Source organism: Morus notabilis, unplaced genomic scaffold (assembly GCF_000414095.1).
Source record: "Morus notabilis unplaced genomic scaffold, ASM41409v2 Scaffold692, whole genome shotgun sequence".
Lineage (NCBI taxonomy): Eukaryota > Viridiplantae > Streptophyta > Magnoliopsida > Rosales > Moraceae > Morus > Morus notabilis.
In genome coordinates, this window is record NW_010361624.1 from 1 (window position 1) to 17,440 (window position 17,440).

Consider the following 17,440-nt stretch of genomic DNA (forward strand, 5'->3'; position numbering starts at 1 on the left):
GATGCTTTATTGAATATTGATGGAAATACTAAAATTACAACATATCAAACGTTTGAAGGCCAATATTATACCACTTTAAATTGTAGCAAGCAAAGTGAGAAACCCTTATTCTGCAGGTTAAATTTGAAATTCACTCTTATAAAATTAACTCATAATTCTAATATGGTTTGAGGGTACTGTATTTTATCTTAGAGGTATTTTTTCTTGCCCAGCCATAAATTCTTCAAATCTTTAGCAGTTGAAATTACTGGCAGTAGAGCTGATCATGTTTTTCCGACAATTTATCAAGTCAAATGCTAGAGGAGAAACCAAATTACAAAAGAACAAAGCACTGCACCACCGCCAGAATTATATAAGAAAAGTTTGAAGGCCAATATTATACCACTTTAAATTGTAGCAAGCGAAGTGAGAAACCCTTATTATGCAGGTTAAATTTGAAATTCACTCTTATAAAATTAACTCATAATTCTAATATGGTTTGACAGTACTATATTTTATCTTAAAGGTATTTTTTCATGCCCAGCCATAAATTCTTCAAATCTTTAGCAGTTGAAATTATTGGCAGTAGAGCTGATCATGTTTTTCCGACAATTTATCAAGTCAAATGCTAGAGGAGAAACTAAATTACAAAAGAACAAAGCACTGCACCACCGCCAGAATTATATAAGAAAACTTGATGATCATATAGATGCTCTGATCATCCATCAACAAAATCCAGAAGCATATAACTTATTCACAAATCGCGATCATACAAGGAAAGAAAAGAAAATTGAGAAAAAGGGTTCTGATTCTGAATTACATAAGCTGAAACTCGGTCTATGACCAGCCGAAAAAGTAATCAAGAACATAAACCAGGGCAAGGGAGAATGGATAAAGCAGGAAAGCCACTGAAGATGTCCACAGAGGGAAAGTTGTACGGAAGCTGCCGAAGAGACCCATCACGATACAAACTATAAGAATGACTAGAACTTCGGACGAGAAGTCCCATGTTAATCCTCTGGCGTAGACAAGAGCCAAGAAAACCGATAGGCAGAGGACGTTATTCATCGTTACAGCCCCGTAAATCTGCATCACGAGAAGAACAAGAAATGAATCATAGGGTCTTATTTTAAGCATTATATAATTAAATGCAGTTGGCGAATATCGCAATGAATATGAACGCAAGCAATCACAAAACCTATAAGTAGTTTGCTTCCTTGGTTGCAAAATCCATTCATGGGTTTGCAGCACTTATGCTTAATCCCATCAGCATATTTTACACGAGTAAAATACTGAATGAAATTGAGTAGTGCCCGTGCAAGGGGGAAAAAGGATCGGCTTTGATGGTGACAGACACCATAACTAATAGAAGTGAGACAGAAGAATAGATGAAGCCCACATTGGGTTCCACTTCTATTCATTGTGGTGCCCCGTACCAAGAGAGCTAAATAGCATTGTTTGAGAAAAAATCTGCTTAACTTTGGTTGGTGTCAGTTATGGAGAGCCCTACTCCGAACATGGTGTGTTTCGCAGTGTGACACATGGCGAGTGTTTTTAACACCCTCCAAACCACACAGCAGAGCTCAACACCAGTAATATATGCCCATATGAGATATCTCAACTTTTTGTAAAAGGTTAACCTATTAGGAGTGGCAAAGGTCCCTCTCTAGTAGGAGGAAAAAGTGACCTTGTTTGGTAGGAGAGGATAGTGGAAGGAGGGAGAGGGGCTGAAAAGAATTTTGGGAGCTATGGTTGTTTGGGGTGTGCCAGAAGAGGGAACAGATTGGATGAGAGATTTCAAATCCTTCAAATAACGTCATTTTAATCTCTCTGAATATGAAGAGATTAGGGGAGGGAATGCTGCCATACCAAACAAATAAGAAAAGGTCCTCCCTTTCATCTTGTTTAGTGAGATTGCTTTGTAGTTTATACCATAAAGAAATAGCCTACATAGAGGCGGAGGTAAAAACACGAAAACAAAGATAAATGCATGAGAAACAAACCTCAGAAAATGTTAAGGAGGAAGTTCTTTTCTTCTTTCTCGTAGCAAAGATTATGGCAGATACAGCCTCACTAGAGTTAGTAGCCAGAGGAAGTGCAATGAATGAGATGAAAAAAGTTGGAATGCTTGTGGCACTGGAGAAGTTGTCGACAGCATCCACCAGAGGATCTGCAAATGCCGCTGCAATAGCAGCTCCCACCAACAACATCAACGCTGCTTTCAAGCTTGTCCATTTAGCATTTGCAACACCTTCTGTGGCTTCTTCGCTTTGATCTCCCGCCCCCAACAGATCATGCTCTTGCTTGGTTCGCTGCACAGGAACGACCCATGTTGTTAGAATATGTTGAAATATAAAAATTATTGTTACCTCACCTCCTAATAGCTTAAGCTTTTGGATGAGTTGGTAAAGAATTCAAACTTCTGTAATTGCACTCTTTGGTAAACTAACAGAATACTAACAGGAGAAACTCTCAAATGATTTCATGAGCAAAACTTACCGCATGGAAATCACCCAAAAATTTCATTGTTCCACCATGACCATTATAGGAATTCCCAGCACGTTTTGCCTCATTAAGCCACTTAGTTATACCCGCTACAAATTCAGGCCCATCTATTTGTGAATCACTGGTTGTATCAAAATCTCTCATCAGTTTTTCCACGGCGTCATCCTTGTCCAAGTCTATCTCGTCAAATCGAATTCCTATTATCAGTGCTCTTAATTCAGAAGCCGAAAGATGGCCATCATGGTTCTCATCAATTTTTTCAAATAACCTGACATGATATCCATTAGACACGTGAGAAGTTACAAGACTATTAAAAGTAAACTGGATACGGCATCAAAATAATAATAATAATAATAATAATAATAATAAATAAACTACCACATTTAAAAATCAATCTCACTTTTCTATAACTCTGATGTTGGGTTCTTCATCCTCATTAAGGAGCTTTCCTAATCCATGCATATGTAAATGTTGCAAGATTCCCGATATAACATGTTTATGCTTTGCATAATCTAATCGTCTCCTCTGTATCCAGGGCTGAAAAACCTGCACCAAAAAATTAAATACAATTCAATAGTCGAATCCGATCAACATTTATATCATAATAACAGCAAAAAGATAATTTCAAACAGAATTTGTAAACTATATTACGTAGCTTATAACATGATCAGTATGGTACTAAAACCTAGGAATGAACTACGTAAGTTAATATGTGCAATTGTGCATTTAGGACACCCATTCCTTGTCCTATTCCTTTAAGAATTGAGAATACAAGTGTTACGAGCAAAAGGAGCTCTTGGAGATTGCAAGATACCTTAAACAGAGAATGGCAAGTACTAGTTTGCAGAAAACATTTCACGGTACATCATATCAACTATAATGATATAATGAAAACACTTTAGACATACAAGCAATAGCTATAACAAAGGCCAGTTTGGCATTGTTGTGCTGTTGGAATTATTTGATGTAGTTGTGTTGTTGTGACCAGAAGCAGATAGATCTTTCATAAATTCTTTTTCAAAGTTGCTCTGAAAAGCGAAAACATTTTAAGTGTTTGGTAAATTATAAATAAATTGCTAGACATACTTAACTAGACATATTTATAGTTGTAGTTTTTAATTGAAATTTTAAGATCAACATACATAATATTTTTACACCAAAATACTAAAGAAATATAATTTTAATTTCGTTGTTTAAATATTTCTGATATATTGTAACTAATTTTAATGTTTTTACCAATTACAATAATACAAAAAATACTAAATTTCTGGTTTATTGCAGTTATTTTTGAACGTTTATTTATTATTAAATATTTAAGTAAAATTTAGTGTAGTACATTCTGTAACTAAAAAAAATAAAAAAACATCTATTTTTCAATTTATTATGAAAAAAATAAAATGGGTGGATTGATAATTATGTTTTATTATTAAGGTTTTTTAATAAATTTGAACAATGACAACAGGAGAAGCTGAATTTACCAAACACCTTGATATGTTGTAGATTCTTATAAAAACACTAAAAGCAGCCTCTAAAAGCAATACCAAATGGGTCCTAACTCCTAAATCTATTTCAACCACAAGCAACAAATACCTTCTATTTATAAATAAAGCAACAATATGCAATGGTTTCACAATTGAATTGCTCTCTTTCACAGTCAAGTTTATTTCCCTTAGCAAGAACCAACATGCAACCCAAATCACACAAATAACAAGTGTAAGAATCAATATGTAGAGTTGTTTGGTTGCAAAACATTAGCTCCTGTAATAAAGAATGGGGGTTAGAATTTGTATAAACGGTCGTAAACATTGGTCATGTAAGTTTATCAACCAAAAGAAATGAATAACTTACTTGAAAAGTTGCACACAAACATAATTGCTAAACAATAAGTATAGTGTACCTGATACAGGCAATAAGAAATCAATAGCAACACGGAAACAATAAGCGCAATCAAAACGGCTAAATGTCTTCCTGAGGTCGAGTTGAGAAGTTGTGGTAGTTGAACAATAAGAAACGGGAGAACAGATATAGCCATAATCCTTGCAGCATAGCTCGTCCAAATATCAGTGCTAACTCCAGAACCTGCATTTAAAAAAAATGTCATTTATTTTTTCTAAATCCATTTTTAGTACAATCACTTTTAAATTTTTTCTCTAAGTAAAATGAATCTTCTTAATCCGTTTCAAACCAAAATATAGATGAGAAATAATATGATGCAACATATAGTCACTAATTTGTACAATTCAAGTTCCGAATCTAGAAAAGCAAAGGTCCATGAAACAATGTTTTTGATTTAATGGTTGGCAGTAGAAAGACATATTAAGTTATGGAATTTTCTAGCCATTTGGATTTGTTTGCAATCAGTTCCTGCTAAAGATCACAATTCCCGTGAACCATTTATTTAAAAGAGTAGACTGAATCTCAAGTTCTATTTCAATACCATTTGTAGATGACGAGCCCAAAAGCCTCAGGCTTGTTCAACCCGACTCATAAACAAGAAGAATAAACTAGTCAAACTATTTCGCTTACCCGGCCCTACCACTCCTCTATTGAGTTCAAAGATTGTAGAAAGAGCAGAAAAGGAATGCTAAAGACCGGTTAAAAAAACATCCAGGTAAGCTGAAGAAGAGTCTTATTTTGTGTCATAAAATCATTACAACCATCTTACGGCTGAAGTTTCTTATTTTGGAAGGGGAGGGGAGGAGAACTCAATGCTGGCTTGTCCTCTAAATAAGGCATCTAGCCAATACAAACCTATGTCTTTTCACTCTCTTGTTCAGATGTTGCCATATTGGAACTGTTCTGAGACTCTCTTGATTTTCAAGTCTGTAGAAGGATGATTGTTATAAGCGGGGACATTAGCAGCCATTTAACCTTCTACTTGGCTGAAACGGATGTTGATGCACTCAAGGTGGGGTTTGCTGTTTAGGCTTACATAGCAGTGTTCTTTTAGATATATTCAGAGATTCCTTCTGAGAACTGGTATCATTGTTAGTGTTTGTGCATGCGCAGTGTGCACACACACGCACAAAGACGGAACTACAGAGGGACCAGTGGGGGCACAAGCCCCCACTGAGTAAGCAAAAAGAATTAAATCCTCTGTAACTTTCCATTATTAGACCTTTTATTACGGTTTTTGCCCCCGCTCATATTGCAACTACCTTTTTTTCTTTTTTCCCTTTGATATTCTTTTACTTTTTGGGCCTTTTTATTATTTTATTGGGCTTTAATTGATAACTTTTTGATGGCTTGCTTCACAATTCAGACGGTGGAAATAGAAACTGAAGAGTTATTTACAAATATAACATTAAAAAAATCCATGTAATTGAACTTTCCTGATCTTGAGTCTTACGAATTCAACTCCTTTTTTTTTCTAGTTTCTTTATTATCTATTGCAGAGTACAAGTCTACAAACGCAAAAATTCTCTTCCCCATTCAAAAAAAGAAAAAGTTTCTAAAATTCTCTCTTCTGTTTTCTTTTGTTCTGTCACTTTCTGCCCCTTTTTTTAGGGTTATACTGCAGTTCTCTTCTCTATCCCATCTAAGTCAGTAAGTAATTTCATATTAGTATTCTCTCTTTTCACCCTTTTTTTTCAGAAAACTGAGTACCGACATTACATAATTTCTGTTGTGAAGTACAACAGTTTTATATTTGCTTTCTCCAAAATTGTGAACTTATCTTCCTCAAGCTTTAAGGTATGTAAATTTAGAGATCTATTAACTTTTGTTTTGTTTTGTTTTTTATTTTTATTTTTTATGATATTGTTTTAATATACATAATATTTTTTTTACCATAATATGCAAAATAGTTTAATAGGTTGTTAAATTTTTATTTTATTTTTTTTAAATTGTATGTTGAACAGTTATGTTGATATATTTTAAAAGAACATTGGAGTCACCGTTCCCCGTAGATTAAAACGATAATAATGCAAAATCAAGTAGAGAGGAATTGACGGTTATAAACTTATGGCAGATCCTGGGTTAAGAATTCCAATTTTGGATTATAATGTAATTATTCGGATGATGTTTGAAGAGCAAACTTGTTAAATGGTCCCTCTTAGCCTAAAGATCATAAATTTCCCTATACACAATGTGGGAAAAAACCAAGACGTTTTCTCCATGATTGGTTCAAAGAATATCCTAATTCAAACCTTCCTAAAAAACTAAAAAAGTTGCTTTATTTTATATTGTGTTAGTTTATAAATTTTATGCTTATTTGTGCCCCCACTGGATTAAAAGTCTGGCTACGTCCCTGCACACGCACACACACATACACATGTTTATCAAACAGGTTTTCCCCCCTCTTTTCTTGTTACGTTATTAATTCTAGAACTAAGCAGCAGTTCCTACTGACAGAATGGTTTCTCTGTGTTTTGAAAATATAAAAAAAAAATGGCTGAAAGTATTATATACATATATATTTCTTTTACCTGCAGAAAACCACAAATATTATCAAACAAATCCTTGGACTTGTTTGTCTATATGCCTTCACTATCATATGTATTTAATTACGCATCATGTGAGATTTCCTTGCTGCTCTAGGAGCGAGGTTAACGCCAATCTTTTCCTCCCTTGAGGGAAGGAAAAAAAAAAAAAAAGGAAACAGATAGTGATATTGAGCAACACATTTCTACCTTCATTAGTCAGATATCATAAGCAAGACCTTTCCAGAAAATAGGGACATACCAATCAAGCTAAATCCTTTTGTATCCTTTCCATCTCTTGCAACCGAACCTTCGATATCACACTTCCCAACAATAATACAGGTTCCCCATATCACAGTGAGGAGCAGTACAGTTGACCCAGCCAGCAAGCCCATTCCAACAGAGACCTGACTTTGAGCAGTTTCTGCGCTTCCAGAAAGTCCAGATACTAAAAAAAGAAACAAGGCAAGAGGAAGGGGGGAGCATATCAGTTAAGAAGCTAAGCTTTTGGTATGTACACCATTTAACTTGCCCAAATGAGAGTGAGAAATACATGTATTTATTACATTATAGCAACCGTTTAACGGGCTGTTTCCCTTAATCAGTAGACTCTTATTCAATTAAGTTAACCGTCATTTTCAGCAACAAATAACAAGACAAGATTATCCAAATTAACATATGCTAACTGTTATTATATTCCTCTTTTCAAATTCTTGTTTCCATCTTATTAATCATAGTAGCTATTATCAGAGGGAGAAAAAAAGAATCTCTTGATAGTCTTACTATCCAGAGACAAATATTAAATATGAGAATGCTAGTTTTTGGCCCATTTATTTCTGAAAAGGGGTATTCCCATACAACCAAGTAAAACCCTTTATAATATGCACTTCACGAACAGAAAAGAAAATAAATAAATGATGCTAATAATAATACTAAATGATAATATCCACGATAATACAATAGTGGTAGTAGTAGTGGTTTCAATCCCTATTTGATATCACTGAAAAATAACAAGGAAAGACTTAAAATTAGCAAATTCAAGAGAATAAATGTCTTCAATAGACATGAGATTGGGCACGCAAGCAATTGTATGAACATTTTAACAGAACATGGTAACTGAAGTTTTCAGCTCCTTTGTATAAAGATTCTGAAACAGTATTATGTGCCAACACTTTCATACTGTCCACATACGCTCAATTTATAGATCAATTGAACGTTTCTTCAGCAAAAGGTTAACACCCAATACTTGCACACACATATATATATATATATATATATAATATCGAGCATATAAAAATATAGACTTTTAAAATTCTGTTAAATCACATTAAAACTATATCATATTAAAAAAATCACAATTTAATAGAGTCTAAACAGAATTTGACACAATTTTTTTCATACCTATCGTATATGTCTCCTAAAAAAATACATGTATAAAATGTTTGACTTTGTTACTTCTATTTTAATTGAGAGGGGAAAAAAAAAACCAACAACTTTCAATCAACTTTGAAATCTTATTTGAAAGGTAGAGTAGACCAACCAAATTTCTATTACTAAGTATGTTCTTTTGTCCAAAAAACTTAAAAAAAAGACAACTCGAATTTCAACTTTATTCAAGTTCACGTTCTTTTAAGTTTTAACTTTATTCAACTTTATTCCAGTTACAACTTCAACTTAAATTATAACTCAAATTCAACTCAAAAACTACACTCAAATTTCACTCTAAAATAACAACCCTCTAGAAACAAAAAAAAAAAAAAAAAAAAAAAAAAAAAGGAAAGGAAATCTATAGCAACTGATTCTTATTTGCTTTTTCCTTAGTATTTACAGGTCATGCTTAGGAATCGATTCGAATCAGGTGTATAGTTCAAGAAAGATGCTTATTCCAGAAAAGGAAAAATCCGATTAAATAAAAATAAATTTCAAGAACCAAAAATGAGGATTCAACAAATAATGAAAATCAGCAGACAGCAAGGATTACAACAGGACAATTCGAAAACAATACTAGATCCAACAGGATTAAAACTTTCCTCTTTACTAATTTAATTCTCCGTTTCCACACTTTCTCGGCAACCAAACAGATCAAAGTCGGAGGGAAGAAGTGAAGATTTACCGAGAATGAGCATGGCATCAGGAAGCGCGCCGAGAACGGGAAGGAACAAACCGCCGACGATGCCGGGCCCAAGGATCTCGAGCAGGAGCTCGCTGCCATTGGAGAGGTAAGTGGCGGCCGTGAACATGAGGTAGCCATAGACGAGTATCAAGAACAGGTTTCCGAGCGCGGTGGTGGTGCACGGCAAGAACCCGTACGACTGCTCGCAGGTGGACTCGGCTCCGAAATCGGATAGCGCGGCGTTGAGACGGAGGAAGGACGGCTGGGCTTCGCGGAGATCGTGGAGGCCATTGGAGACCAGATCGGACTGTGACGATTGGTCGGAGATGAAGCGGCCGTGGGATTGGCCGCAGAGGATCAGGATTAAGAGTGGGAGGAATGCCTTCGCCATGGCTAGACGTTAGAGTACACGTAGAGAGAGAGAGAGAGGTGCGAGAAAGGAGATTGGATTAGTTCTTAAGAAGAGAGTGTCGTGAAATGAGAGGATAAAGAAAGTCGTACGGAGAGAGAGTGTGGTGGCTTTTTTTCAGCGTCCGAAACGTGTATAAGGAACGACACTGTTTGATTGTTTTTGTTCAATTTATTTTTTTATTTTTTTTTATTTTTATCAAACGTCGCAATTGAAAAGTACATTTAGAATTTATTTTTTAAAACGTTTTTTTACATCTTTTAAGAAATAAAAATATCCACAAATCGTATTTATTTAATAAATATTTTAAACGAAAATAAAAATAAAACACAATAAAAAATATTTTTTAAAAAAAATTAAAAAAAAAATTAAAAATTATTTTTTTTAATTTTTAATTTTTAGTATTTATCAATAATATTATAATATATTAATTAATAATTATAACTAAATGTAATTTCACTTTTTATTATTCTTAAAATAATATCTTAACAAATCAAAACAAACACAATTTCATAATTAGTTTCAGAATTATTCTCAAAACAATCCTATTTTTACTTTTATATTTAAAATAAAATTATTTTAAAAATATTATCAAACGGAACTAAATATTAGGGGATTTTCTTTTTGGATAGGGAAAGTGCCTCCAGGTTGGAATGGGACTAATATAATTGTTGTCCTATTCTTTTTTCTTTAAGTTTTCTTTGGGAATAAGGAATTAAAATTATATATGTATTAGAAATTGTTTATTTTATATATTTTTCATTTTGATTTGATTTTAATTAGATCTAACGGTTAACACTGACCTTACTAGTGGAAAAATCATTCTAGAGAAAATCCCTAAGAAATTTACTTATAAGATTTTTTTCCTGAAAAAATCTAATAAAAAGAAAACTTAGCATTATTGGTCCTCCAATTATCACGTCCAAATGTCAATAATAGGGAAACACCATTTTTTTTAACCCTACCCCAACTACATGCTTTCCTCTATCTCTTTTTTATCTCTTCTCGTCTCCGTTCTCTCCTTTCTCTCTCTTTTGTACGGTGACGATGAGAGAGAATGAAACCCTAGTATTAATATTTAAGAAAGTAATTTAGACTTTATACCAATAATATTGTTAAAAGTAAATGCAAGAAGTGGTGGAAAACAATTGTCTCCTTTTAAAGTGATGCTTCTAATTAACTCTTCAATTAATTAGCAAGTATAATTACAAATTAAACTCAAAAGCGGTGTTTTTTCTTCTTTTTTTTTCACTCGTTTAGTTCGTTGATTCGAATTTTTAATTCGACTTGAGATTATATGAGAGTTTTTTACTGTAGTAAAAAACTTAGATGTGACTATTTGTGATAACTTTTTACTGTAACAAATTTAAATTTTAAACTCGAATCAGCAAAATGAACGAGTCCGTACGATTTCTCGCCAAATCAAATTACAACTATTAATCTCTTGGAATGAACATTCTGTTTTCACAACCACCTTCCAATTGGAGGCAGAAAGCCATAACCTACTCTTTTAGCTCGTTTGAAAAAATCCAATAACTCTATAACATAATCTTGAAAAAGAATAGTTTTTTTTTCCCTTCTCTAGGATTTTAAGGGCTTATTTTTTTTAGTGGAAAACTCAAAAAAAGACATCTCGAGTTATAACTTTATTCGAGTTAATGTTCTTTTAAGTTTAAATTCAAGTTCAAACTCAAGTTTAGGACAAAAACTCGAGTTCAAGTTTCCCCTTCAACTCGAATTCAGAAACTCGAACTCAAATTAATGAACAGTATTTTTTCTATTCTTAAAAATGATATAACTTTTTCGTTTTAATTCTGATTGAGATGATTTTTTTTTCTATGCGTTGACAACGAAAAGACGAATAAAACCCGACTCATATACTCTATTAAAATTTTTTATCAGCATTAAATTTTTATTAAAATACTATCTAAATACAAATTCAAGTTTGACGCACTCAAACACAAATCTAAAAAGATTTTTATCTCAAACTATAACTTAAATGTACACAATCAAATACAAACTCAAATTATAAATTTAACTCAAATTATAACTCAAATTATAAATTTAACTCAAATTATAACTTAAATTTAATTCAATAATTATATTTAAGTTAAACTCTGCGAGAATAAGTCATGAAACATTCGATATTGATGGAGATCTTTCACAATAACGCTTCTTTTACTGTTTCACTTTTGTTTTTATTCCCTCAAGTCAAAGTGGGTTTATTCAAAACGACATGACGACGACGATTAATAAGATGATACCTGGAGGGGCAATTACGGAATATTAGAGTATAGAGATGACAAAATTCTATTGACAAGTCATGTAGAAAATGACAAAATATCAATCGTACAGATATTAGGAGCATTAATACCGTATTTACAATTATTCTATTTTAAAAAGGTCGTTTAATACAATAAAAATAAAAAATAAAAAAAATAATTTTTTAATTTAAAGTAAAATGATAATTTTTTTTTTATTATTTTTTTTTTCTCTCAAACAGAGAGAAAGAGAGATATACATTAATAAATTTTTTTTATACTTAAAACAATCTCTTAATAAAATTATTAAATATATTTTTAAAAATAATATCTATTTAAAATTAAAAATATTTATATTTTTAATTTTATATAAAAAATAAAATTATTTTAAAACGATTTATAAAAAGACGCGTATATATCAACAAACCGGCTCATGTCGGCAAAATATCTTTTCGCCGCGTACAATGCTGAGGATAACTACCGGTAACTCCGGTCAAAAGTAGGCGGTAGCTTTTTCTCACTTTTTTTTTTGAAAAAAAAAAAAGCATATTCTAATAGAATTTTTTCAGCAGTGGGTCAAGTTAAATTTTATCAAAATAGTCAAATAAAAAAAGTATGTAACCGCTAAAAGTAAAATATTACCGTTAATTTATTTTTTAGTTACATTAGTCGACATTGATGGAGATCTTATAGATGACGAAATTCTATTGACAAGTCATGTAGAAAATGACAAAATATCAATCGTACAGAAATTAGGAGCATTAATATATCTGTTTACAAACCGGCTCATGTCGGCAAAATATCCCTTCGCCACGTACAACGCTGAGGATAACTACCACTAACTCCGGTCAAAAGCATTAATATAGCTTTTTCTCACTTTTTTTTTTAAAAAAAAAAAAAAAAAAAAACTATTTTCCGATAGGACTTTTTCATCAGTGGGGTCAAATTAAATTTTATCAAAATCGTCAAATAAAAAAAGTATCTATCGACTAAAAGTAAAATATTACCGTTAATTTATTTTTTAGTTATATTAGAGAATTTTGTTTTGGAAAAAAATAACATTTTTAATAGGCATTATATATATTATTAGTAGAAAAAGGAGATTCTATGTTGTTAGAAGTGATTATAATGCTTTGAATTTTAACGTTTAGTTTGTAAATTCAGAATTATGATTTAAAATTATTTTTAATTTACGTATATTTTTTATGAAAAAAAATACTGTAATAAATTATGAATTATGATTCAAATTATGATACGAATACACCAATTAAACGCAATAAATTTAGTCGACTGATTTTATACATTGATTATAGTGGTTTTATGAAATGAGCTTTTATTGCACTCTATTATTAATATATCGAGTGAGTCTTTCTCTATTAGGTATGGTACTTATATTTCTCTTTATGTCTTATTTGTCTTTACTAGTGGATTTAATTTTTATCTATGATCGAATACTTGTATTTGGTGTTCATTTACGACTATATTAAAGTATGTACCGACTTAATTATTAAATAAAATTTTCCTATAAAAAAAAAAGATTAATAGTGTTCTCAAAGCCCTATTCAACACTTAATTTATAATTTATTAAAATTATTGGTGGAACAGAAAGCAATTTGACTCATTATTTTATTAACTAACCCCCAATGAGATTAAAATCACACACCCAAGTCATATTTGACAAACTGAGAGGTATAATTACAACCTCACAGCAAACAATAACGCATAATGAGAATCAGCACTTTTGAAAGACAGAAAAGAGAGCCTTCATAAATCATATTTCATCATTATGCCATGACCAGCGGTAGTAAATTTGCATTATTAGTTTACTGATTTGAGTTTTTAATTTGAGTTGAGATATGACTTTATTTAAGAGCTTTTTATTATAGTAAAAAGGTTAGATGTGACTGTTTCTGAGAGAGTTTTTTAATGTATAAAAACTCGTATTCTCAACTTGAATGGATGAAATGAACGGATCTACAAAACAAAAATTTTGGATGTGTTTGGAGTTGGTTTTGATTTTGTTTTTCACGTTTTTCGAGAAAGAAAAAATAAAAACGGAAGAGAAACGGCGTTTGGCACAATTAAAGATAAAAAATAAAAATGAAAATAATTTTTTGATTTAGTGTAAAATATGAGAGAAATGAAAAATGACTTTTAATCATTTTTTATTTTTTGTTTATGTTTTGTCCTCTCTCGAGCAGAGAGTGAGAGAGAGACATTAATAGATTTTTTTATACTGAAAAAATCTTTTGATAAAACTATCAATCGTATTTTTAAAAATAATTTCTGTCTAAAATTGAAATCATTTTTATTTTTATTTTCATCCGAAAAATAAAATTATTTTAAAACGAGTTTCAGAACGCACCTTTTATTTCTTGCTTGCTTGGAAAACAAAAATTTGAAAACCTTTTGGTAATGGTCGTATCAATCCGTTGTCCGTGTGAATGTTGGTTAGAGCTCTTCAAATCAGTGGCCTACTTGGCATTAAACTCTGACGGGACCATCTTACCTGATTTGGTGTATTTTGCTTCACCAAAATGGCAAAATCCGATCAGAACTTTAAATTCGTGGGGCCTAATATTTTTAAAGCAGTTGTGGGATCTAACTTTTAATTAATACAAATGAGTCTTTGGTACGACTGTCGCCCACACCTTTTGTGATTTGACAAACCGATCCCTATGCTCCTTAATTTTTGCAATTTTCCCTCTTATATTGTAAGTCTTGGTAATTTTTTACTCTCAACAAAACCATGCAAACGTTAGTCATCTCCCTCAACAACAATAAACAATCCTAGTACAAAGTCCACAAACTATTCAAAGTAAATGCCAATTATGATTAGAAATTGGCGAACAAGAAAAAAAAAAAAAGTTGAAAACTTTCGCCAAAAAGGGAGAAAAATCACTGAAATTTCGTCGAAGATTGAACTTTGAAGCATTCATCCTATCCTACAAGGCCATGCCGATACGGTTTCAGCGGCATTAGTGGACATGGTGTGGCAGCGGTCGTGCCTCCATGGCCATTGGAAGCAAGAAATAGGGATTAAAGGCAAGTTTAGTAGTACTGTAAATTTTAAAAAAATTATTGTTAGTTGTGCTAAAAAAAACAATTGTTATAAAAAGTAGTTAAGTATTTAACAAATTGTTATTATACAAGTATTAATTCTAGATGTATTATGAGTATTATGAAAGTTTCATTAATTGTACTTCAAAGTGATTGTTGTACAATCTAAAATTCAAAGTTGCATTTAGGTTGCTTCTGATTTTGACTGTAAATTTTTTAAAATTTATTTAAGAATCACTTTTTATGGTTTTTACTAAACACAAATTTCAGCTGTAAATGACGAGAGAATTAATTTTGAGTTTTAAAAATCAATACCAAACATACCCTAAGAATTAAGGCAAAGGGTGAGAGGGAATTAAGCATTTTTTTCTTTTCTCCTCTTTAGCCAATAATGAGAGTTTTTTTTTTTTTTTTTTTTTTTTTTTTTTTTATGTGTTAGAAAAGAAAAAAAAAATCCTCTGGTGAAGAGCACTACTCAACACTCCCGATAAATACAAATTACAATTGAGAATCATATATAAGTTACATAAAACTATCGAATATTCTAAATTGAATATAAATAAAATCCCAACTGTTAATAAAGGTGGTTCTATACAGAATGGTAACTTTTCCTAATATGCTCTTGCAAAAAAAAAAAAGAAGAAAGGAGTTATAGTCAAAGGCTCTAAATATTAGATCCGTGAAAGGAATTGATTTGGATACTTCTTGTTATAAAGAAATACGGTATTGATATTTTGTATTTTTAATAATATTAAAATGACACATTCACATTTTTAAAAACATTTTTAAGTATATTGAGAGCTTTTTTAAGACGTAAACATGTCATTTTTATCATTATATTTTTAATTAATTAAAAACTACAAACATTAAAAGAAAGTCTAAAAATATTTTTAAGACAATTAAAAATATAAAAACGTGAAATAAAAAAAATCTCGAAAACAAGTAAACAACACATCTACAACAATTAATACCAAAACCAACCAAACAAAACCATGATACTTTGGTTTTTCTTTTTTGGCTGAAACAACAATCATACCGAATTTTTAAGCATTATGTTCATTGACAACAAATCAACAATCATGATACTAAACCGATTAGTTTAGCGCATCCCTTCTATTGTAACTAATTACATATTATCGAATCTTTACCATGAATTGTGTATACGTTCTTAATCTTATATGATTTTGATCAGATACAACAGCCAGAAACTGATCCTACCGATAATTGAGTGAACACCAAATCAATTTACAGTCAATGATGAAAATATCAGTATCGGTAGAAATATTGGTACTCAAATTGTACGGAAAAATCAGAGAAAATATCGATATTGGTAGAAATATCAAAAAAATTTATAGAGTTGACGAAAATTTACATTAGAACATATTTTTAATACTTTTTGATAGCATCAACATTAAAAAGATACATAAATAAATAAATTTTACATAAAAAACCTCATACATATTACATTTCTTAATACCAAAAGGAAATTCTATGAGGCTCAAACGTGGTCGGGATCCCATCTTGATTCAAACAATATTGGTATTATGACATGTTATTTGTATAATGTCGAACATAATTATGAACGTGCCACATGAAGATTTGTTAATCCCTTCCCACTGTATTTTTATGAACTATAAATTGTGAATTCTCTCAATCATTTGCTAGAGATGATGGTGGTATGTTCGGATGAGGATAATTGAAATTTTCATATTTATCGTAGTTTCTAAAATTATGATTATATGGATAATGAACGTTAGGAGTCTCTTGAAAGAGTTATAATAATTGGAACCCAAATTCATCAATTATTTCATCAGGTGTTTGCATTCTTGATATTCCTCGCTCTCTCTTTACTATACGATAAAAGAAATAATGTAAGAAAATAGATATTATAAAGCAAAATTTTTTTTTTTAAAAAAAAAAACCTTTAAAATTTTTGTTTTCAAAATTTCCCTGAAATTTTCTGATATTTTGCCCTAATTACTCTATATGCAAACCCATATTGACATTTTGACCGATAACCAATATTTTCAATATTTCTGATATTTTGCCGATATCAATATTATAATGGAAAAAAATTTCGGACCCTAAAAAATATGAAATTTCCACCGAAATTTCGGCAAAATTTTTGTCCATGCTGTAGTATGCATTTGTGTTGAACTCAATGCAATCTAAGGCCTTGTTTTTTTTTTTTCACAACTCAAGTTCTATTGTAATAGTATTTTCTCTCTCATGAAAATTCAAATTCAACGTTTTTATCATAGTGTTTTACTCTTATATACACGAAGACTTAACAATTATGTCCAGCATGAGACCATGAACCGACAGAACTTCAAAGGTTTGTTTCTGGTACACAATAAACTTATTGGTGTTTCGTGATTCAGACCCCGAATTTTAAATTTTGACAAGGGATTCTAATTTGTAAACTCCATTGTAATTGTGGTCAAGAAATGGAGGAGATTTCCCCACGGTTTTTGCACAGAATGCACTACATAAACTTTTCGTAATTGGTAAGTTAGACTCTGAGACTTTGGGCTCAACTTGTATATAACCAAAAAAAAAAAAAAAATGTACCAATGCAAATTCCCAACTTCAAAAGAAGACCAAGAATCAACAAAGAAAAATACCGCGGAATCTCAGTAGTCAGTACTACTTAAGCTCAACTACTTGCTTGAAGAAATAATAAATGCAGAGA

The 17,440-nt window shown here is 31.3% G+C and overlaps 1 protein-coding gene across 1 annotated transcript; it reads right to left on the reverse strand.

Moving 5' to 3' along the window:
- Positions 1 to 624: 624 nt before the first annotated feature.
- LOC21395365 (sodium/calcium exchanger NCL) lies at positions 625 to 9,484 on the reverse strand. The gene is made up of 7 exons (XM_010100119.2): positions 9,019 to 9,484; positions 7,168 to 7,353; positions 4,382 to 4,563; positions 2,885 to 3,030; positions 2,479 to 2,752; positions 1,983 to 2,291; positions 625 to 1,065 (listed from the first exon to the last, which is right to left on the reverse strand). Exons 1-7 carry the CDS (start codon positions 9,407 to 9,409, stop codon positions 817 to 819), a joined length of 1,737 nt encoding a protein of 578 aa, XP_010098421.1. The 5' UTR covers positions 9,410 to 9,484; the 3' UTR covers positions 625 to 816.
- Between the last annotated feature and the right edge of the window lie 7,956 nt (positions 9,485 to 17,440).